General features: G+C 43.6%; 2 protein-coding genes across 2 annotated transcripts in view; both read left to right on the forward strand.

Moving 5' to 3' along the window:
* The window catches only part of orc1 (origin recognition complex, subunit 1), a 303,843-nt gene that overhangs the window by 129,460 nt on the left and 150,906 nt on the right, over window positions 1-23,477 (forward strand). The gene's annotated exons all lie outside the window — the stretch shown is intronic.
* On the forward strand, window positions 10,737-23,022 carry LOC141768496 (interferon-induced protein with tetratricopeptide repeats 1-like). The gene is made up of 5 exons (XM_074636826.1): window positions 10,737-10,741; window positions 13,469-14,557; window positions 17,152-17,232; window positions 18,601-18,658; window positions 22,827-23,022. Exons 1-5 carry the CDS (start codon window positions 10,737-10,739, stop codon window positions 22,929-22,931), a joined length of 1,338 nt encoding a protein of 445 aa, XP_074492927.1. The 3' UTR covers window positions 22,932-23,022.

The raw sequence follows: 23,477 nt of genomic DNA on the forward strand, positions 1-23,477 counted from the left end.
AGGATGCAACAGTACTGTACCAACAACTGACAAAAGCTGTACAGGGACCTGGTGAAACTGCACTTGATTTTCTGGTCCGAGTACTTGACCTGCAGCAAAAGATCCTGTTTGCATCTGAACGTTCCCAGTCTGGCCTGAAATATAACAAAGAGCTAGTTCATAGCCAATGTTCTCAGTCCATCATGACAGGCTTGTCAAATGATAACATAAGAGCAGAAATGAGGATTTATCTGCAGGATGGGAACAGTAGTGATGAGCTGCTCCTTCAAAAAATGCAGATAGCACAGTTTTATGAAAATGAGAGAGCCCAAAAGATTAAAGCTACAAATAAAGCCACTCATAAAGCAAGTCTGAGCACAGTAGAGAGGAGTGAGGATGAAAATGACCCTTTGACAACCCCAGTCTCAGCTAAAGCTAACAAACCGATTAAAGACAACTCCTTATTTACAAAGATGGAGGAGAGCAATACGGCAATAAGGGAGCTGACCGGTCAAGTAGCATCCCTTGTGCAAACTGTCCAGCGGGGAAGAAATACTGTTGATGACGGCCATACCAAAGCTCCAGCTGATGCTTTTAAGAGGCCAAGGAGACAATGTGTAGCATGTCAGCAGGACAAAAAGGACTGCAATCATTGTTTTAAGTGCGGCAGTGACACACATTGGGCAAGAGGGTGCAGAGTAGGGGAAAGACAGAAGCCGTCGGGAAACTACCAGAGGTTGTGATGGAGGGACGTGCCATGACCTCGGAATTAAAGTCCCAAAATCACCCAAAGCGGAACCCTCAAACAGAGCCTGTAACCCTGTGCGCAGTGAAGGGGAAAAGAAAAAAACTGCCCTCTCATCACCCATCAGCACCTTTAAAGTCAAATGTGAAACTTAAAGGAGACCAACCCTCTCACTCACACAACCCTTGTATAAAACGCAAGCAAGTAGCACAACTGGTAGGCAAAAAGTGTCTTGTCTGGTGCAGAATGAACAGTGTCAAGACTCAAGCCCTGTGGGACACAGGAGCACAAGTATCCATCATGAGTGAGACATGGAAGTCACAAAACTTACCTGATGCAAGAATCCGTCCCATCAGTGACCTGCTAAGTGATGATGAACTGCTGGACTTAAGGGCTGCAAATGGCACAGAAATCCCCTTTCAGGGATGGGTCCCAGTTAGTTTCAGTCTGTGTGATCCTAAAGCTAAAGCAGCAAGATCTGATGAGATACTAGTTCCAGTACTAGTGAGCAGGGACATAGTGCAGAGGCCCATAATAGGATTTAATGCCATTGAGGAGATGTTGATAAACAGAGAGGACCAGGTTCAGTCTAGTGAAAGAGTAGCTTTGCTCAGAAATTCACTCAGACTAGGGTTAGTAAAGGCAGAAACATTGCTTAACCTCATTCAGGGAGCTACAAATGAGAATGTTACTTACCCTGTCCTCACAGGACGCACATCTGTTGTAGTTCCAAGGGGGGAAATAAAGTGTATTACCTGTCCTGTCAAAACCAATCTCAAAGTGAAAACTGAAATGCTCTTTGAACCCGAGGAGAACTTGTCAGTGGATGAAGGCCTCAAAATCACCTGTCAACTGATAAATGTTTCCTGTTCCTCACGTAAAGTGAACATTTATTTGAGAAATACCACGCAACATGACATCACAATGCCAAGTAAAGCTGTGATAGGAAGCATGCAGAGAATAACAGACTGTTACCCAGTGTACTCAGAAGAACACCAGGTTAATTCTGTAGTTGTTGAAAATTCTCAGGCTCCACCATGCTCCACCACAGAATCATCTCAAGATGATCCCCAGGACAAACTGCTGGATCCACCTGTCAAGGTAGACCACTTGACCAGTGAACAACAAGCGGTGGTCAAACAAATGCTCAGGGAGGAATCGGGAGCATTTGCCAGACACAAAGATGATGTAGGTTACATTAAAAACTTAAAAATGGACATTAAGCTAACTGATGAGATCCCAGTAGCCAGAACATATAATGCCATACCTCGCCCATTGTATGAGGAGGTAAAGAACCACATCCAGGACTTGTTAAGTAAAGGCTTCATCCGCAAATCCACCTCCCCATATGCTGCTTCAGTGGTCTGCGTGAGGAAAAAAGATGGGAGCCTAAGGCTTTGTATTGACTACAGGGGTCTTAACAAAAAGACAATCCCGGACAGGCACCCCATACCACGCATACAGGAGATACTTGATGGCCTTGGTGGAAATGCTTGGTTCAGCGTGCTGGACCAAGGCAAAGCTTATCATCAAGGGAGTGTCAGTGAGGACTCAAAGAAATTCACAGCCTTCTCAACCCCATGGGGGCTGTACGAATGGAACAGGATTCCATTTGGCCTCACAAACGCACCTTCAGCTTTCCAGCGCAGTATGGAAGAGAGCCTGGAAGGTCTCAGAGACAAAATATGTATTCCATACTTGGATGATGTCTTGGTTTACAGTAAAACATTCACACAGCATGTTGAGGATGTGAGGTCTGTCCTCAAACAACAGCAAGCTTGGGGAATTAAGCTGAGGCCAGACAAATGTGACCTATTCAAAAATGAGGTACGCTATGTTGGAAGAGTGATTTCAGCTGAAGGCTACAAGATGGACAGTAAAGAAATCGCAGCTGTGCAAGCGCTTAAGACAAAACCCCCTACAAACATTAAAGAGTTGCGCAAACTTCTGGGTTTCCTGGGGTACTATAGAAGCTATGTGCAGGATTTCTCTCGTCATGCAAAATGCCTGTATGAACTACTCTCAACAGATGTAACCCCAAGTCCTAAGTCAAAGCCCACCTTTCGGTCAGCAGGGGCAGGACAGCTCCCCCCACATCAGAAAATAGTGTGGAGTGACACTCACCAGAAAGCCTTGAACTATCTAGTTGATGTCCTGACTAACCCACCTGTAATAGCTTATCCAAGGTTTGAAGATCCCTTCATTCTCCATGTTGATGCTTCAGAACAAGGACTGGGAGGAGTCTTGTACCAGAGGCAGGAAGGCAAACTCAGAGTTATTGGGTACGGCTCACGAACATTGACACCAGCAGAAAAAAACTACCACTTACATTCAGGGAAGCTTGAGTTTTTAGCGCTCAAGTGGGCTGTTACAGACAGGTTTAGGGATTATTTGTTTTATGCCCCCTCAGTAACAGTATACAGTGATAACAACCCTGTTACTTATGTTTTGAGCACAGCTAAACTGAATGCGACCGGACATCGCTGGGTGTGTGAGCTTGCCGACTTCAACATAACACTGAAGTACCGTCCAGGAAAAACAAATACAGATGCAGATTTCCTGTCCCGCACACCTGTGAGTATGGACTCTTATATGAGCGAGTGCACAGAGCAGTGCTCCCCTGAAGTTTTAAGTGTAATATTCAATGCAACACAAAAACAACACGAAGTGGACTGGGTGTCAGCCATTACATGCAGCCCACATGTTCAGGAGTTAGCTGCAGATAATAAGCCAGACATAAAAGTAACACAGCAAGAGTTACTACAGGCACAGCTGCAAGATCCTGTCATATCCCATGTACTCCAGTCGAAAAGGTCTGGGGAAAAACCAGACAAGAGGATCATGCATATGGAAGCAGCAAAAACTAAGCAACTGCTACGTGAATGGAAAAGACTGTATGTTTCTCAAGAGGGTCTGCTGAAGCGCAAAACGGCGACCTGTAATCAAATTGTGCTTCCAGAAAAATACAAAGAGCTTGTGTACAAGTACCTTCACTGTGAAATGGGACACTTGGGGGTAGAACGTGTCTTACACCTTGCTAGGCAGAGGTTTTATTGGCCTGGGATGCAAAAAGACATTGAGTTTTTTATAACCCAAGTTTGTAAGTGCAACATCCAGAAAAAACCTGCCGTGCCTAGCAGAGCCCCTATGTGTCATGTACCTGCAACAGCACCATTCGAAATGGTTTCTATAGACTATGTTCACCTTGAAAAAAGCAGGGGAGGGTATGAGTATATTTTAGTGATTATTGACAACTTCACTAAGTTTGCACAAGCCTACCCAACCCGTAACAAATCAGGCAAAACAGCAGCAGAAAAGATCTTCAATGATTTTTCTCTCAAATTCGGTTTCCCTGCTAAAATACATCACGATCAAGGCAAAGAATTTGAGAACCACCTATTCAGACGCCTGCAAAAATACTCTGGCATGACCAACTCAAAAACAACTCCCTATCATCCACAAGGGAACCCAGCTGAAAGATTTAATCGCACCTTGTTGTCAATGCTGCGGACCTTGGATGAGGAGAAAAAGGGGAATTGGAGTGACTATGTGAGTAAAGTCGTACATGCTTACAACTGCACAACCAGTGAAGCAACTGGATATTCTCCTTTCTACTTGCTTTTTGGCAGAAATCCCCGTTTGCCTATTGACTTGATCTTTGGAATAAATGATGAGGAAGGATGTAATTCACACCAGGAATATGCTCAAAAATGGCAGCAGCAGATGAAAGAAGCATATGACATTGCATCAAAAACCATCCAAAAGACTACAGCAAGAGGAAAAACGTATTATGACCAAAAGAGACAAAGTTCAGTGCTTTCTCCAGGAGACAGGGTCCTTGTGAGAAATATGTCAGAGCGTGGCGGACCAGGAAAACTGCGCTCATATTGGGAGGATCAAATACACATTGTGGTCTCTCAAAAGGGGAAAGGCAGCCCAGTCTATGAGGTAAAATCTGAACGTGGCACAGGGAGAGGCAGAATCCTCCATCGCAACATGCTAATGCCATGTAATGCTTTGCCACTTCAGGAACCAGCTCAAAGCACTGTGAGAGGACAAAATCCTCATACTCAACAAAGAAAGCGACACAAAGAGAATACACCAAATGAGACATCAGAGGACTCAGAGAGTTCAGATGAGGAGGAATATTACTGGGCTCATAGACTGAGGCACCATCACCACCAGCCTGCAGAGCAAAATGTTGCACCTCCCATTACTCCTGAAACAGTACCTCAGCCTGAACTTGACGCTGAAGCGGAGGAGTTCAGAATGGATGCTCCAGCGCAAATGCTTGTGGACAATGACTTTACCGGAGATGTCACCGCTGGACATGACACTCAAGAGGTCGCAGAAACTGTTCAGTCTGAAGACCTGCCCAGCGAACAGGAGTCAGAGCCTTCTGACACACAGCCACGCAGGTCACAGAGGGAAAGACGACCGAAAGAGACATTGACCTATGAATCATTAGGTCAGCCTACTCGTCGTGTGGTGGGGCTTCACACTAACCCGCTGTATGTAAATGCACTGTTACCAGTATATGGACAATACAGTGTGCCCTGGCTACCTCCACAGATGTTTGGAACACAACTGGTTTATCCTGCTCTTGTTCCCGCAGGATATTACTGAAAGACTGCTAATGGGTTTAATGGGTTAATTCATTATGGACTGTTGCAGATTATTCTGGAAGAACAGATACAGTAACATGGACTGTTTGTGAACTGAGTAGTTACTGTCCAGTATGGATGTCATGGGACAATGAGGACTGAGATAAACAAAGTATACAGAAGAAAAGAGTCTGAAAGTAATGTGAAGTTATCTACTGTGATTTTAATTGTTGTTTACACTTACCTGGTTTAAACAAAAAGAGAAAAAAAGATGCATTTAGTAAATTGCTTATATTTTCAAAACGTTACTCATATGGGATATGCAACTGAAAAGAAGTTTAGTCATAAACCATATAGTTTGGATTAAGATATGGCATATTTATGTAATGCATATGGAATGTTTTTGGTACGTGTGTATGATGTGAAGTGTATAGCGAAGTGACAGAAATGTTTTTGTTTCAAAGTATCAATTTAGTACTGTATATTGTTACAACTGCTCAGAGTTAAGACTATTCTTAAGTTTAAACATTGTGGTGTTATATAAGAGCAGAGTGTGATGAGATCACATGGTATACAATAGTAATGTACACTTAAGGTAAAATCTGTTCAAATGCACTGAAGAACATTTACATCTTGCTAACTTTCAGTGAAAGCCATTGCCATTATATGACATGTTAAATGTAAAGTGTTGTCTTAATGACGTAGTTGTATTGGTATTACATCCTATAGTCAGAGTTGCACTGAAATTGAATGCTAATGTTGAGGACAACATTCATTTGGCAGGGGAGGATTGTAGCACCTGAGAGATATATCATTTTTTATATCTATTCCTAGTTACATTTATCTAATATGTCATTCAGTAATATGCTGTGATATTCAGTCTTTTGTTTAAATATGTATAATGACACCCGCCAGCAGGGGGCAGGGTGAAACTCTCTGTCGTAAATGACTACCAGCGAAGAAGAAGAAGTTTCTGTTGTTAGACGAGCCCTTGTTCGGTGAAGTGCGTGTGCCCGGTGCTGCATCGACAGCTAGTTTGGTTTTGCCAGTTCTGCCGGTGAATTAATAAAAGTTGAACTCTCTCTTCTACACCAAACCGTGTGTGTGAGTGGTGTAACAATAGCACTGTATTTTAAGTTTATATAAGAACTACACTATATGTAATTTGAATGTCTGTAAGCTTTGGAGTAGTGAAATATAAAACTCTCTGATAATGTTATAGATAATTTGATGTAACTTGAATATTATTGCCAGATGCCAAGCCAAGTTTATTTGTCATATGTATTTAAAAGTACAGTGTACAGTGAAATGCAATGAAATGCATTTTACCCTGGCTCTCTCTCAGCCCTTAAAATCTATAAATAGTACAGTTGATAAATACTACAATAAATAAGACAATACCTAAGATTAAAATTATAAAACAACCTAAAATATCCATAAAACAATCCACAGCTCTGCATTCATTTAGTGCTACTGTTCAGTAGTCTGACCGCCTGAGGGTAAAAACTGTCTCTGAGGCGAGAGGTCCGAGCTCTGATGCTCTGTAGGCGCTTCCCTGAAGGGAGATATGAGAAAAGTGTATATGCTGGATGACTTGTGTCCTGCATGATACAAAGTTCTTTCTTCCTGCAGCGAGTTGTGTAAATGTCCTCTAACTGTGGTAATGGTGATCCAATAATTTTTGATGCTGTTTTCACTGTCCTCATCAGGAGTTTGTGGTCATGTGATGTAATGTTACCAAACCATACCAGTATGCATCCACTTAAGATGCTTTCTATTGTGGACCGGTAGAAGTTGATGAGGGTTTTGGTGGACATACCATGTTTCTTTAAACACCTCAAAAAATACAGTCTCTGTTGTGCCATTTTTGTGACACAGCTGATGTGCAGGGACCAGGATAGGGAGTCAGAAATATGGATGCCTAGGAACTTGAAGCTGTTGACAATTTCGACAGGAGTGTTATTTATATCAACAGGTGATTGAACAGTTTTAATTCTCCTGAAGTCAATTATAAGCTCTTTAGTTTTCTCCGCATTCAGGGACACATTGTTGTTGTGACACCACATGGTCAGGTTCCTCACTTCGTCCCTATATGCCATCTCGTTGTTATTTGTAATGAGCCCTATCACTGTTGTATCATCTGCAAATTTCACAACGCTGTTTGTATGATGTATAGCCACACAGCCATATGTGTACAGACTATACAGTAAGGGACTGAGACAGCAACCTTGTGGAGCACCGGTATTCAGAACTGTGGTAGATGAGTATCTGTTTCCTACTCTTACTGTTTGGAGTCGGCCTGTCAGAAAATCTTGTATCCACCTGCAGATGGAATTACAGAGGCCGAGGTCTGTCAGCTTGGATACTAGAAGAGATGGTATGATTGTATTAAAAGCACTGCTGTAATCAACAAACAGCATTCTGACATATGTGTTTTTTCCCTCCAGATGTTTTAGCACAGTGTATAAAGCCAGTGATACGGCATCATCCACAGCTCTGTTAGACCGATATGCAAACTGTAATGGGTCAATATTGGCAGATATGTTGTTATTTATGTATGCTTTAACCAGTTGCTCGAAACACTTCATTATCACTGATGTTAAGGCTACAGGTCTAAAATCATTCAGACAAGATGCAGGGGATTTCTTGGGCACAGGCACAATTATGGATTTCTTAAAACATGTTGGAACCACACAGAGAGACAGTGACAGGTTAAAAATGTCTGTAAAAACAAAAGAAAGCTGACTGTAGCAGGACTTGAGGACCCAAGGTGTAATGCCATCTGGGCCGGCAGCTTTGCCTGCTTTTACACATTTAAAAACTCTGCACACATCAGCCTCTGTCACCTGATGTGTTGTCCTGCTGAGTGTGTGTGTATCCGCAGCGAGAATACGTCCCTGTGCTGGTGGCTCCACGACATGCTCAAAGCGGCATAGAAAGTGTTCAGCTGGTCAGGGAATGAAGCGGTGGTGTTAGTGAGGCCACCTGGCTTGGTTTTATAGCCTGTTACGGCTTTCAGGCCCTGCCGTAAGCGCCTCGAGTCCCCGTCGTTACAATGTTGTTCAAGTTTGTCCCGGTGTTGTTTTTTGGCTGACTTGATGGCCTTCCTAAGCTCGTACCTGGCTTCCTTATAATACTCCTCATCCCCCGCTTTGAAGACGGCGGACCTTTCTTTTAGTCTCAGGCGGACGTCGCTCTTAATCCATGGTTTCTGGTTTGGATAGGAGCGGATGGTACGAGTGGGAATACAGGTGTCCACACAGAATTTAACATAGTCAGTAACTGTATCAGCGTACTCACTCAGGTTAGTAGGATCTCTGAAAACTGACCAGTCAGTGGATTCAAAACAACCCTGGAGTTTGAGCTCTTCCTCTGCTGACCAGCACTGGACTGACCTCAGGGTGGGTTTCTCCCTCTTTGCCTCCTGCTTGTAAACAGGTAGCAAGAGCACAGAAGAATGGTCTGATTTCCCAAAGTGAGGCCGTGGGATAGACCTGTACGCTCCTTTTATGGTGGAGTAACAGTGGTCCAGAGTCTTGATGCCCCGAGTGGAACAGCTGACGTGCTGGTAATATTTCGGTAGCACTGATTTAAGGTTGCAGTGGTTAAAGTCCCCCGCCACGATGGAAATGGCCTGCGGGTGCTGGTTCTCGTAGCCAGTGATAGCGCCATGGAGCTCCTCCAGAGCTACCGCAGCGTTGGCTTGGGGTGGGATGTAGACAGCGGTTAGCAGGACGGAGGGGAATTCCCTCGGTGAGTAGAAAGGCCGGCACTTGATAGTGATGTGTTCAAGAACCAGTGAACAGGAGTAGGAAATGACCTCCACATCGGTGCACCACAAGTTGTTCACTAGGAAGCACACGCCGCCACCCTTTGACTTGCCGGTCGCGTCCCCCGAGCGGTCCAGGCGATGCACGGAGAAACCCTCCGGATGTATGGCGCTGTCAGGAATGTCCGATGTTAGCCAAGTTTCAGAAAAGCAGAACACACTGCAGTTCCTCATGTCCCGCTGGGCGCTGATACGGCAGTGGAGCTCGTCTATCTTGTTGCCAATGGATTGCATATTGGCTAGCAAAATGCTCGGGATGGGAGGCCGAGTAGGCCGCCGCCGTAGTCTCACCAGTAGCCCGCCACGTCTTCCTCGTTTCCGCCTGTGCCGGCGCTTGTAGCCGGTGTACCAGGATACCTCCGATTTAACAATGTCTTTCAGTACCGCGGGCGGTGTGCAGAAGTTTGGAACATTTTGTCTTATGTCCAGTAGAGTCTGACGGTCATAAATGACTACGGAAGACGTAGATTGTGCTAAGAAACTAATAACTAGAGCAAAAATAAAGAGAAGAGTGAGAGAGGCTCGTAGCGTGTCGCCATCAGTCGGCGCCATATCTCTTGTTTCTCCACGGAAACGGCCCCGAACACCAAAAGAATCATATTCCTCAAGAAGAAGAAAAAACTTTCTGACTTTAAATCAACATAAGAAAAAATATCATGACAAATTTGATGAGTCATGTTTTAGTTTATTCAGATGTGGCTGTAGGTTTCCATTCCTGGGAAACGAAAGTCAAGGTGCATTAAGACTGAACACAAGACTCTATGCTCAAATGCCCCTCCTCTAGGGCTGGACTGGCCATCTGGGATACCGGGCATTTTCCCGGTGGACCGACGTCCTTTTGGGTCGACGTATGTCTTTTTTTTCTTAATTTTTTGGCCCATAAAACAGGTAAATCGACCCATTTATTATCCTTAATTGACACTGGGTTGGCCCAATCTCTCTGTGCCAGGCGGCCATAGGGAGGAGGAGAGGGAGGGAGATGAGGGAGGGAGTGTAGAGATAAGCATTATGGCCTGTCTGTCCAGGGTCGGCGCCAGAGTATTAGGGGCAGACGGGCAATCAGCTTTGACGGGGGGGCATTTTTTTTCACCTCATATAGCCTTTATTAAGTGTATCTTTAAGATTATCATGTTTCATGAAAGAAATAAACTGACAGAGAGGTGTATACATACTGGAAAACTTTGGTCCTGCTGGGGTCCAGATCCCAGGTGAAGTGGCACTGCAGGGCCTCCAGTTTGGACACCAGTGTTGTTTGACTCTGAGCAGCACTGATGGAGAGTAAAAATAACAAATATTAAAACACATCACCACTATGTTAATATAATATGCTCTTAAGGGTGCTATGTTTGGATAACCACTGTACAGCATGTGAGGAAGGAAGGACGGAAAGAAGAAAGGAAGGAAAATATGGATTAAGGAGCATTGAATAGACAGCAAATAAACAAAGTCAGGAAAAATGAATGGTCCAGTAATAAAGAAATAAAACATCCATCCATTTTCCATTCCTTTTCACTAGCAACGTTTTCAAGCTTCTCAAGACAGATGAGATATATAATCTCCAGGGTGTTCTGGGTCTACCATGGGGTGTCCCAGGGGTATTTTTTTCACCTCATATAGCCTTTATTAAGTGTATCTTTAACATTATCATGTTTCATGAAAGAAATAAACTGACAGAGAGGTGTATACATACTGCCACTTATGCGCACAGGCGCGCACGCACGTATACACATGCTGTTATGTCCACAAAAACAGGTTATAAACTAACACCGTGTCCTAACTGGATGCGAGCGTCCGACTATCGCGCTGCATCGCGCATCTGACGCTCTCTGTCCACTGAATACGTTAAATCTGCACTTCTGTTACATCATGTAAACAAACCAGGAACATATATCAGCTGTGAGCTCCAGATCAGACTGGAGCTGAAGACGTAACCACCTCAAAGATGGGTTAGTAGAACTTGTTATCTTCCTACGTTCGTACTTTTTTTTTTATCAGAAAACACACGTTTTATTTGTGATATTTACTGGAAATAACATATGATATAGCCAAGAGCAAGTAGGTTGTTATCTAGTGATCTTCTCCAGCCAGCTGCCACCTTATTATGGTTTCTGTAGTGAAATGAGGAAGTACTGGAGGCTACAGATAACTCCTCAGGCACGCCCTGCGTCTTGCTCGTGCCAGGGTCAAAATGTGCACACAGACAGCTGCCGAGATAAACAGGCAGTTAAACAACACATTAATCTAACAGTCTGACTGATTTCTTTATAAGCAAAATTTAAGTTAATAAAGACTAAATGTGGATGTTTCTCTCACCAGTTGTTGTCCCTGCTCAGCCTGCTGTAGTGTAACATTAGTCCATTGTTTTATTCCACAATACTGAACAGAATAATCCAAACAGGTAGAAAAAGTAAGATGTGAGAGGAGCACAGGTTGCTTTTTACTCTCTTGGTCCTAATTGTGCTTTAATGCACCAGGTCTGTAGGTCTACTTTCTTTCATTTTTTTCTATTGAGCTAGATTAAGAAAAAAAAAAAAAAAACGCAAACGGAGCGGATCAGAACGAGGCTTCTTACTGAAATATTGTAGTGACGGCTCATATTTCACAGAGTTTCCATAGTTGTATCTTTGCGCCGTGTGTTTGTGTTCTTTTGAGCCATTAGTGAGGTGGCTGTTATATTTTTTGACAGGTAGCTCGTAATAAAGTTTCACTAGTGAACTTTAGTACATATAACTGCGAGCGTCAATGCCTGTGCTGAAAGTGTCAGTAATCAAGTTAATATTTTCATTTACATCCAGGACAACTGACCCGGTTTTCTCGGCTCATTTTATCTAAACTAATCGGCCGTTCCTCTCAATATGAGTGACGGGAAAAAATAGGAACCGTGTATCCGATAGAAGTTCAGACAAAACGTCACGCCGCGCTGTGCAGCGCCGTGTTGTTCGCAGCCAGTTAGGACACTCCAATAGAAAACAATGTAATCAAGCCCAAGTACATGTCCTAGTTGTTTCCTAAATATAAAACTATCACTGTTTTGTGCTTTGTTTTGCATTGCAGTGTTAAGTCCTTCCATTACCAAACTGAATGACTTCATTTTACTTATAGCTTAGCTGTTATTTCAGTTTAGTTTTTTGTCAGGAGAGAATTCAGCTGAGGGGGCACAGTGACCATTTTGGACGGGCCTGGACCCCCATGGCCCGTCCCTAACGCCGACGCTGCGCCCCAGCCACACTGCCTGCGTGAGCAGCGCATGTCGACTCCGTTGCTGAGCTGCTGCGGCTCACATGCTTGTGGTGTCCACACAGACAGCGTTGCTGCTGCTGCGTTGCTACTGCTAGCCCTTTCTTTACTTTGTGCTATTACTACCGTATTTCCACAATTAAAAGCTGGTACTCTATTAATTCATGGAGCCGCACACCTCACTACATTTTCCACAACACTGCTCTGCAAATATTTCAGAATCAATGCCTTGTGTTTACAAATGAAGGGATTCTGTCCAAAAAAATGCTAGAGGTCTTTTATTTTGAAACAGAAACATCAAGTGTTTTCATGTCTGTGACGTAATGTACAGATATAGACATTGAAACTAGTAATGTTACTGATATGATGTCAATATATTGTCAAAAGATCATTTTCACTCTATTTTTGCTGAAAAATGCGCTCGTCACGCGAAAACATAGGCGACACCTCGATCTCTATACGTGCCGAGCCGCGCTACTCACATGGGCTGTGTGGCTGCTCTAACCTGTTAACATGGGCACCAAAATAAAAAGCAAGACGTTCCGCACACACTGCTCATGCAGGCAGTGTGGCCTGGACGTCAGATATAAGGTAAGTGAGCTCAGACATCGTGTAGAAAGTAGCAAGGTGAGGTGGTTTGGACATCTGATCAGGATGCGTCCTGGGCGCCTTCCTTTGGAGGTTTTCCAGTTAAAATAGTTGGACACCCCGTGGTAGACCCAGAACACCCTGGAGAATATATATCTCATCTGTCTTGGGAACACCTCGGGATACCCCAGGAGGAGATGGAAAAAGTTACTAGTGAGAGGGAATGGAAAATGGATGGATGTTTTATTTCCTTATTACTGGCCCATTAATTTTTCCAGACTTTCTTTATTTGCTGTCTATTCAATGCTCCTTAATCCATATTTTCCTTCCTTCCTTTCTTCCTTCCTTTCTTCCTTCCTTTCTTCTTTCCGTCCTTCCTTCCTCACATGCTGAACAGTGGTTATCCAAACAGAGCACCCTTAAGAGCATATTATATTAACATAATGATGATGTGTTTTAATATTTGTTATTCATATTCTCCATCAGTGCTGCTCAGAGTGAAACTACACTGGAGTCCCTGCAGTGCCACTTCACCTGGGATCTGGACTCCAGCAGGTCCGTACTTCTACGTCGCAAGGAAAAGTTCGAGGACATCGGCACAGAGGAGGGAAACAGCTGGCTGGGTCACATTTACAACCTTCGGGGGTTCATTCAATACAAGCTGGGGTTGACTGAAGACGCCCAGAGTTTGTTCAACAAGGCTGCAGAGGCCTTCCGCCAGATGAGAAGTGCAGATGAGGGTCCCTGGTTAGTGGTGAACTACGGGAACCTGGCTTGGCTGAACCACCACCTGGGAGACCAAGCAGAGAGTCAGGCTTACCTGACAAAGATCGAAGCCCTGATGAATAAATACCCATCTCCATCCCAGGACGAGCTCCATCCAGAGATCTACGCTGAAAAAGCCTGGACCCTGATGAAGTTCAGCGGAGATAAAAGGCAGCTGGCTGCAGATTACTTCCAGAGAGCCATCAACATGCAGCCGGACATGGTGGAGTGGAACACCAGCCACGTCTTAGTGTTAGCGAGAGCTTTTAAACACAGCAACACGGGGCTGGAGGCTGACATGTTGGAGAAAGTGAGAATCGCCAAGGAACAGGATCCAGAGAACTTGTACCTCGCTGCTTACTACCTTGAGCAATGTGCTAAGAAAGGAGAGAGAATTGAAGATGAAGCACGAGAGTTAGCCAGAAGGGTTTTGAGAAATCCCATCAACAGCTACAGTGGTATTAAACCATTAATAAGGGTTTACAGAAACTATGTTTCTATTGATGAGGCCATTGAATTGGCAGAGGAGGCTCTGGAAAACCATCCAGATGAGCGTTATCTGAAGAGATGTGCTGCACTCTGTCACAAATGGAAGATCATTTTTTTTAGTGACAGTCGCCCAAAGCAAAGCATGATAGACAGAGCAATCACTCTCCATGAGGAGGTGATTTCTCTTTACCCTCATTCTTCACTTATGAAGGAAATAGCTCTCGCAAATATATATGCAAAATCCAATCACGGCCAGGCTAAAGCTGAGCAGATGTATCAGGAACTGCTAGAAAGGAATCTGAAACCTCCAGAAAAGCAGGTGTAGCACACAGCTCCTATCACTATAATTATACTTGACTAGAATCAGAAGATACCAAACTCGAACAGGAGGCAGAAAAAGTTATTTGCAATATCAAATGACCACGGTAGACAAAAAGCTATGCACTGGTACCTTGTATTTTAGAAAATAACAAACAAAATAAAATGAATACCCGTGAGTTCAGTATACAGATAAATTGCACAAAGATTCTTCAGTTTCAACTCAGCAATGAAATATTTCTTTTGTCACACTCAGGGTTTCAACCACTGAGTTGTTACCAACTATTTTTTCTAACTGGGTGCACCCTAATATCAATAACTCAAAATCTCAATTCTCAATATTTGGATCCAACATTCAATGAGTAACAATATTAAAACAATAACCCGGTTCAATATTATCACTTCTCAACTCGTTTCAACCTTACAATTATTCAATATTAACTATTCCAGTAATAGACATTGTTACCAAGGCATCACAACACACCATATCCATAATATGAATATTCAGTCCATTCACTTTAACCAGTGTGATGGTTAACACTCAGTCCTTTCACCGGCACAGGGAATGTGTTTCAGGGAGCACGAAGAGGGTAAATGTTTTCCAAGTCAAGTCAAAAAAAAGGGTTAAGTCAGAGTCTGGGGTTTGAGGTTGTGTACGGGATGCTGGGAGTTGAGGGTAAAGGGTGGTGTAGCCGTGTACAGGTTGTGATGTTTACACTACCACCGTGGCAGAAAAGGGGCAAGGTTGACAATTCTTGGCTCTGGGCTCTTCAATCCAGGATCTAGAGGTCTCGTCTGGGTTAGCTCGCCATCAACTTTGAATCTCTACAAAAAACCTGACCTGCAGTTATTGACATGGCCAGAATTGTTCATGAATCAATTGCATTTCTGATTCATCAGGAATTAATAATTCCTTTAAGTTCTACAACATATATTCATATAATGTAGATTTTACAATCAACATATTTTAAATAACCTTCACAGTGCATGAATTATAAATGAAACTGTGGTAAAATGAGACTATCTTAACTTAACATACTTTTTAAATTAAAACAAATAATATTACATGAATTATAAATGATACAGTGTAAACCTGACACATTACTATTTCCTTCTTATATGTCTGTCTTTTTATTTAAATCAAATAGACTATACCATGAAATAAAATACCTGACAAAACATAACTCATGTTGCTTCAGTATTAAACAGTTCTGTAGCTTTACTAGCCAGAGAAACATTGAGCAATTAAACACTCGTTATGTCACATTTTATATTCTTCCCAGTGCAGCTTTAATTCAGTTGAGCTCTACAACATTTAGCTAAATGCACTGTTCATAGCTTAATGCTAAGTCTGTTAACTCTGGGCCTTTTCATTTGAACTTGTTAGCTTAGCATATCGTGGCACAGCATCGTGGCTCAGCACTTATTTATTACAGTGACTCACCAATTCGGGAGTTTCTCTGTGTCGCTCAGCAGCTTTCAGTGAGCAGGGCTTCTCTCACACACACATCTATGAGCTTATAACAGAGTACAGAATGTTACCATTATGGTTTGACAACGTTATATTGTGTTTACAACTTTATCTGAGCTATATTTTTACCGTTCAGCAGCAGCTCCTCTCCTCACAGTGTCCTCTAGCGTTTGAGTAGTACTGTCTAGCCTGCCTGTGTAGTCACTACAGGGGGTGTTTGACCAGGAACTGAATCAGGACCATTAATCTCGTCCAAAACATCACTCACTATCAATTAGACCTTGGAAAAGAGCTTGTACAAAAGAGATTAAAGGGTTCCCTATCTGAGGATAATGAAATCTCTTAGGTCTCTCTCTGTGTCTTTGTGATCGTCTGAGCAAGCTTTCAGCTTCCTGCGTTTCAGCAGTATCATGTTGACGGTCTCGTAGTTCATTGGTTGTGTCTACATTAACATTTTGGTGTTCTCTGATTTCCATCTCTTCAGAAACAATGTTTTGTCCTTGATAGCTCTCCTCACCTCCAGATACTTCAGATGTGTGACATGACTCATCAGAAGACGTGTTTAGGACATCAACAGACTCACCAGGTGGTTTAGATAGACTTGGATTTGCAGGTTCTGCTGAGACATTTACTTCGTCAGGTAGGTTTTCCTGAGGTAAGTGATCAGGCAGAGTCTCGCCTTCAATTGAGATTATCTGAGCTGGGCCCTCCGCATCAGCAGGATCCATCACGTCCTTTTCCTCAGTATCTGGGATTTCAGGGGAATGAGGTTCTTCAAGTGACTGATGGACGGAAGTGGATTCCAGCAGGGAGTCAGAGTTGAGATCAGGATTTGTCTTAGTAGTCCCCTCTCTCCTCCTGTTTGGGTGGTCGTGGACAGCAGGTAATATAGTGGTGCTCTGACAAGGAGGTTCACGGAACCAGTGGACTAAAAGTTCATCCTCCGGATCACTTGAATCATCAGCGTCGGTTTCACTAACACGTGCTGTCTGACGTGTTTTTGGCCTACGGACAGGTTTGGGCTGAGGAGGCTCTTCCTCTGCTGTCGCAGGGAGGAAACTACATTGAAGCAGGAGATCATGATGTAATGTCCGTGTGGGACCCTCTCTGTTTTCTGGCCTTACAGTGTTGACTGGGAGGTCTCCAGCACGTTTGACTACAATGTGGACATTTGCTTCCCACTTATCGGCAAGTTTGTGCTTGCCACGTAAGCGTACGTTTCTTACTAAGACCCTGTCTCCTATTTCAAGGCCTGATGCAGTCACTTTTCCATCAAATCTAGTCTTGTTTCTCTCTGCTACTTTCTGGGCATTTCGAGAAGCCAATTGGTAGCTCTCTTCTAAGCGAGATCTGAGGTTCAGTACATACTGGGAATGAGATTTCTGCTGATCTTCTTTCAAGGGCAACCCATAAGCTAGGTCGAACGGCAGTCAGGGTTTACGCCCGAACATTAACTCATACGGAGTGAACCCTGTTACGTCATTACGTGTACAATTGTAGGCATGCACTAAGGGTTTTACAAACTCCTTGCAATGTGACTTTTGTTTGTTCTCCAATGTTCCTAACATGCCTAACAATGTTCTGTTGAATCTTTCGACAGGGTTACCACGTGGGTGGTATGGGGTAGTTCTGATCTTCTGAATACCTGCGACTTCACATAGCTCCTTGATCAGTTTAGATTCAAAATCAGGCCCTTGGTCGCTGTGCAACCGTTCAGGTATACCATAACAGACAATAAAGTTATCCCACAAACACTTGGCAACTGTCCTTGCTTTCTGATTAGATGTGGGAACAGCGATTGCAAACTTTGTGAAATGGTCAGTCAGTACAAGGATATCCTTAGTGTTGCTACTATCAGGCTCGAGCGACAGGAAATCCATACATACTAACTGTAGTGGTCTTGTAGTCTTTATGGTTACCAGGGACGCTGCTTTTTCAGGAAGACTTTTTCTGCGTATACAGTGGTCACATGTCTTTACTTTGTGCTCCACATCTACAGACAGTCGTGGCCAGTAAAATCTAGTTCTGACAAGATCTAGAGTCCTGTCAATGCCCATATGGCCCATATCATTGTGCAAACTTTGCAACACTGATGCTCTGAGTTCTTCAGGTAGAACTAGTTGATATGTAACCTGGTCTCCATCCTGTCTCTTTCGGTATAACACCTAATCATGTAGCTCCAATCGATTCCATTCCCTTAGCAGGAGAGGGAGCTCGGGAAGTTCTCTACGCACAGTTGGAGGTATTTTTTCACCAAGTTCCATCTGTGCGATCACCTCTCTGATAGTCGAATCAGCTCTCTGCTTCTCTTTAGGCTCAGAGTGAGACAGGGAAGGAATGACTGGTAAGCCATGCTGGTCCTCTGTAACATAGCTTGCTGGAATAGCATCTGCAGAGACCGTAAGAGACTCAACTAGAGGGATACCACAGTTGCTGGAACAGTGGTTATCTGCAACTCCAACAAGATGACTTTCACAGATTGCTTTGACTACATCCTGGTTCACCACTTCTTGAGTCTCTGCATCAGATAAATGACATTGAGTGAAGCGAGCTATGCGCTCTTGCTCTTTCTTAGACTGGGCATCGTCAAGAAGTTCTCCATGTGGCCGTCTGGAGAGGCCATCAGCATCCAGGTTTTGCTTGCCTGCCCGATACTGGAGTTTAAAAGAGTAGTTAGACAGAGCTGCAAGCCATCTATAACCGGTGGCATCTAGCTTCGCAGAGGTGAGTATATATGTCAAAGGGTTACTGTCTGTGACAACAGTAAAGTGATTTCCATATAGATAGTCGTGAAACTTGACCTTTGAACTTTTGTGGAGTGGTGGATATCCACGGGTCAGATCATTAAGTGGCCTGACTATGGCTGCATAGTCTTTGATAAATCGGCGGTAATAGCCTGAGAAGCCGAGAAATGTTTTGGGGAATTGGCCAGGTTTTCAATGCTTGGACCTTTTCTGAATCTGTCTCAACGCCATTCTCTGACACTACGTGTCCAAGATATCGTACACTTGTCTGAAAAAACTTGCACTTCTCAGGGGACAACTTAAGTCCATACTCCTTGAGACGGGTGAGTACTCGCATTAACCTACTCTCATGCTCTTCCAGAGTCTTGGAAAAAATGATGAGGTCATCCAAGAAGACCAGAACTTCCTTTAAGTTCATATCTCCTGCACATTTTTCCATGAGTCTCTGGAAGGTACTAGGCGCATTCGTTATGCCCTGCGGCATGCGGTTGAACTCCCAGAATCCTAATGGAGTGACAAATGCTGTCTTGGCTTTGTCAGCTTCGCCAACCTCAATCTGATAATAACCAGACTTAAGGTCGAGCACAGTGAACCACTTGGACCCTGTTAGTGCTGAAAAAGTCTCTTCCAGGTTAGGTAGAGCATAGGCATCTTTTACCGTTTGCAGATTGAGCTTCCGGTAGTCGATGCACAGGCGAACATCATTATTGCGTTTCCTTACAACCACAATGGGGGAAGAATACGGCGATTCAGACTCTCTTATCACGCCTGCATCCAGCAAATCCTTTAGATGTTTTCGCACTGCCTCGATGTCTTGAGGATGTATGGGCCTAGGCCGATGTTTAAAGGGAGTCTCATCATGTAGTTTGATATGATGGCTCACCTTGTCAGTGCATCCAAAATCTAAATCATGGTGAGCGAAAACTTCAGGCATTTCATTCAGCGTTTTGGTTACACGCTCTTTCCACTCTGGTGGTATTGGATAATTGCCAAAGTTAAAGCTCAAGTCTGACTTTGAGGGTTTCTCTGGATCAGCGGCATTGATCACACTGTGTTGTGATAGGATGCTGTGAAAAGCTCCTAGTTCAGCGATGACAGGTGGGTGGGATTGTGACATCCTGTTCTGATTAATTTTTTATCACAACAGGCACTTTATGCGGTGCTTTAGCAGGAAGTGTGATCAGACAACTTTTTACACAAAGGCCACCAGGCAATGATGACTGTGTGGGATGTTCCAAAATAACCACTTTGTCTGCAGAGAGGTTATGAACGTTGGCTGATCCCTCAAGAACAACAGTGTGGCCTGCGGGAATGACAGCACTGGTCTTCCCTACCATTTTGACTAAACCTACACTGCCATCTCTGGTCTGTTTTTGTCTTAGCTCAAGTGTGTTCAGTACTGCCCTGTAACCGTAAGGACCCGGTTGATGGTTCGGGGTCTTAATGTCTGAGTAGCTGGATGAGCAGGAACTTTTTACAACTCAACAGCCATAAAACCGAGGCCCTGCTCATCGGCTCCAAGAACAACATCTCCAAAACTCAACACACCACTGCTCAAAACATCACCATTGATGGCTTCCCAGTACCGTTCTCCACCCATGTCAAGAGTCTTGGGGTCACCCTGGACAGCACACTCTCTTTTTCATCCCACATAAAAAACATCACCCGGACTGCCTTCTTCCACCTCCGCAACATCTCTAGACTCCGCCCATCCCTGTCCCACTCCAGCACTGAAATCCTGGTTCACTCATTTGTTACATCCCGGATTGACTATTGCAACGCTGTCCTCTCTGGCATTCCCATCAAATTACTCAACAGACTCCAAATCATTCAGAACTCTGCCGCCCGGATCATCACTCGCACCAAGTCCTCCGACCACATCACCCCCATCCTCATCCAGCTGCACTGGCTCCCTGTTAAATCCCGGATCGATTACAAAAACCTTCTGCTCACCTACAAAGCCCTCCATAACCTCGCCCCCACCTACCTCACAGACCTCCTCCAGGAGTACACTCCCTCCCGTTCCCTCCGCTCATCATCAGCCGGACTCCTGACCACCCCCACCCCACGCCTCAGCACCATGGGAGCCAGGGCATTCAGCTGCTCTGCTCCCAGGCTCTGGAACTCACTCCCCCCACACATCCGGCAGTCTGACAATATCACATCATTCAAATCCCTCCTGAAAACCCACCTGTTTAAACTGGCATACTCACTCTAGCACTCATCATCACCCATCCTATGTGTCTGTACATGTCCTGTTGTTTTTAGATTATTTTATCTGTCAACGTTTTAACTGATTTTTGTAAGGTGTCCTTGGGTGTCCAGAAAGGCGCCACTAAATAAAAGGTATTATTATTATTATTATTATTATTATTACCTCTCGTACAGGACATCAAGTGTGTTTGTTCCTATCAACACTGGTGACTGGCTATCAGGGTGTACATTAGGAACAACAAGAGCAAGGGTGGGTATTTCGATGTCAACTTCAAGAAAGTCTTTGGGGAATGTGACAGCCATCTCTATGTACCCTAGATAAGGGACAGATTGACCAGCTGCACCTTCAACCTCTAAAAGATCATTGAGTGGTTTGATGTCTTGATTGGAAAAGTTCTGTTTGTAGAATGATTCTGGAACGGTAGTCACTTGAGACCCTGTATCCAGAAGGCAACTACAATCTACACCAGCTATTTTGACAAGAGCTGTGCATTTAGATCCTACCAACCCTTTGGGCAGTTTGTAGACTGGTTTCTTCGTGTAGGACTGTTTAACTTTAGCACATTGTTTACGCTTATTTTTAGCGGGACAAGATTGACCAGCTACAGTCCCTGTTTGTCCCGTAACAGAGACTGTGTCTAGTTTAACTGTTGAGTTGCTGCTGTAGGGTTTTCCAGTTCCCGTTTCCTTTGCCGTTCTTTCAACAGCTTTCTTTTCTCTGCAACCAAAACTGGGTTCGGGTCGCTGTCGCAATTGGGTTTGATGTGCCTATCTTCGCCACATAGGAAGCAGTACCATGGTTTTGGCTTAGAGCTCTGATTTCTGATTATTTCCCGCAAAGGTTCTTTCAACAGTTTTTCAGATTTCTGTTTCTCACTTGGTTTGTGGTTATGAGCTCCATTGAAATTGGAGGCTCTCTTCTTCTGTTGCTTTGTTGTCAATGTTGCTAATTGATTTTGGATCTCTGCCACTTGTCTACTAAGCTCTTTGGTAAGTGTAGTTAGTGCAGCACATGTGCCTTTTTCTTCCTCACAACCGTATGCAGTTTGTACATAAGATGTTGCTTTCTGCTTTGTAGCTCCTAGATACTGTCTCATGCGCATGGCTTTGGCTGCATGACGATCTTCCTCTGTGCATAACAGTAATAGTAGCTCAAATGATGGTGGGTTTGTTCTCTTTTGCTTCAACTGGAGTTCAGTCAGAAGAGAATTATCCCAGCATCCCCTGCAAAACTGTGAGAAGATGTTTGTCGACTTCTTCACTTGAAACACCGCCTCTTTTCACAGCTAGGTTTAATGCTACTTGAAGGCGCTGCAGGTATGCAGATGGTTTCTCACCAGCGTCTTGAAACGTATCCAGGAATTTGGCATACAGCTCATCGCCATCTTGAACTGTTCCATAAGCAGAATCTAGCAACTGGAGATAAGCAGCAGGCAAGCTACTAGAGCTCAAGTGTTTGACCACATCAGCAGCTGGAGGTAAGAGGCTTTCCAGTATTCTTCTAGACCGATGAAGATATGATATGCCAGGATCAGTCATGACAAGTTCAACATTAGACCGCCAGGAATCATAGTCCGCTTCATGGGTAGGTCTGGGGACTTTTCCTGGGAATCAGCATAATCTATCCCACTTAACTTTGCAAGCCCTTCAAGTTCAGCAAGATATGACTTAGTGGTGGTATTCCCAATTTCCTGGGTGTACACACTAGCAAGAGACTGTACATGGTAGGTAATCTCACCATCTTCAGCTGCATGAGTGTAAGGCAGTAGTGGTGCTAATGACTCCACTGCAGTTCCTAAATTGAACTCTACGATTACGTTTTCGTAAAACGCATCAATCCTCCTTTCGTGGGAACAGCATCACAACTCTGAAGAAGATTAAAGACAAAGGCAGGAACCAAATGTGTAGAGAAATAGAGGAGTTTCTGGCAAACCTAAAAAAACCATAGTGTTTTTAACAGGACTGGTTCTGAATCTACTAAAAAATGTAGATATTTGATTTGCAAAATAATCTCTACTTACTTTTTAATTTAATTACATATAAAACTACTTCTATACTTCTTAAAATAAAGTTAAAATGGAAGTGAGAATCTTACAGCGAAGACCTGCTTATCATGGCAAGACAAGAAGTCAAGCTTGGCCCTATACAACGCAAATGCAAAATGCAAAAATGCAAAATGCAAAATGCAAAAAAAAAGCACGAGCTGTATCCTTTAAAGGCAGGTTTCAACAAGTGTCTGCAAGTTTTTAGACTTAAGTACATTTAATGGAAGACAAAAGCTTTTTTTTAAAAACTATCTAAAAATCTACTCATTTGCTCTGAAAAACTGTCAGCAGTAGTACACTCAATCTGTACTAAACAGGCTGAATCATTCAATAACACTAGTCCTTTAAATAACATCCACTGTGGACATGTTCAAATGTTATTACCATAGTTCAGTATCACATGATTTATTCAAATAGATTTTGATCAGTGTTGATTTTCATAACTTACA

Source organism: Sebastes fasciatus, chromosome 5 (genome assembly GCF_043250625.1).
Source record: "Sebastes fasciatus isolate fSebFas1 chromosome 5, fSebFas1.pri, whole genome shotgun sequence".
Lineage (NCBI taxonomy): Eukaryota > Metazoa > Chordata > Actinopteri > Perciformes > Sebastidae > Sebastes > Sebastes fasciatus.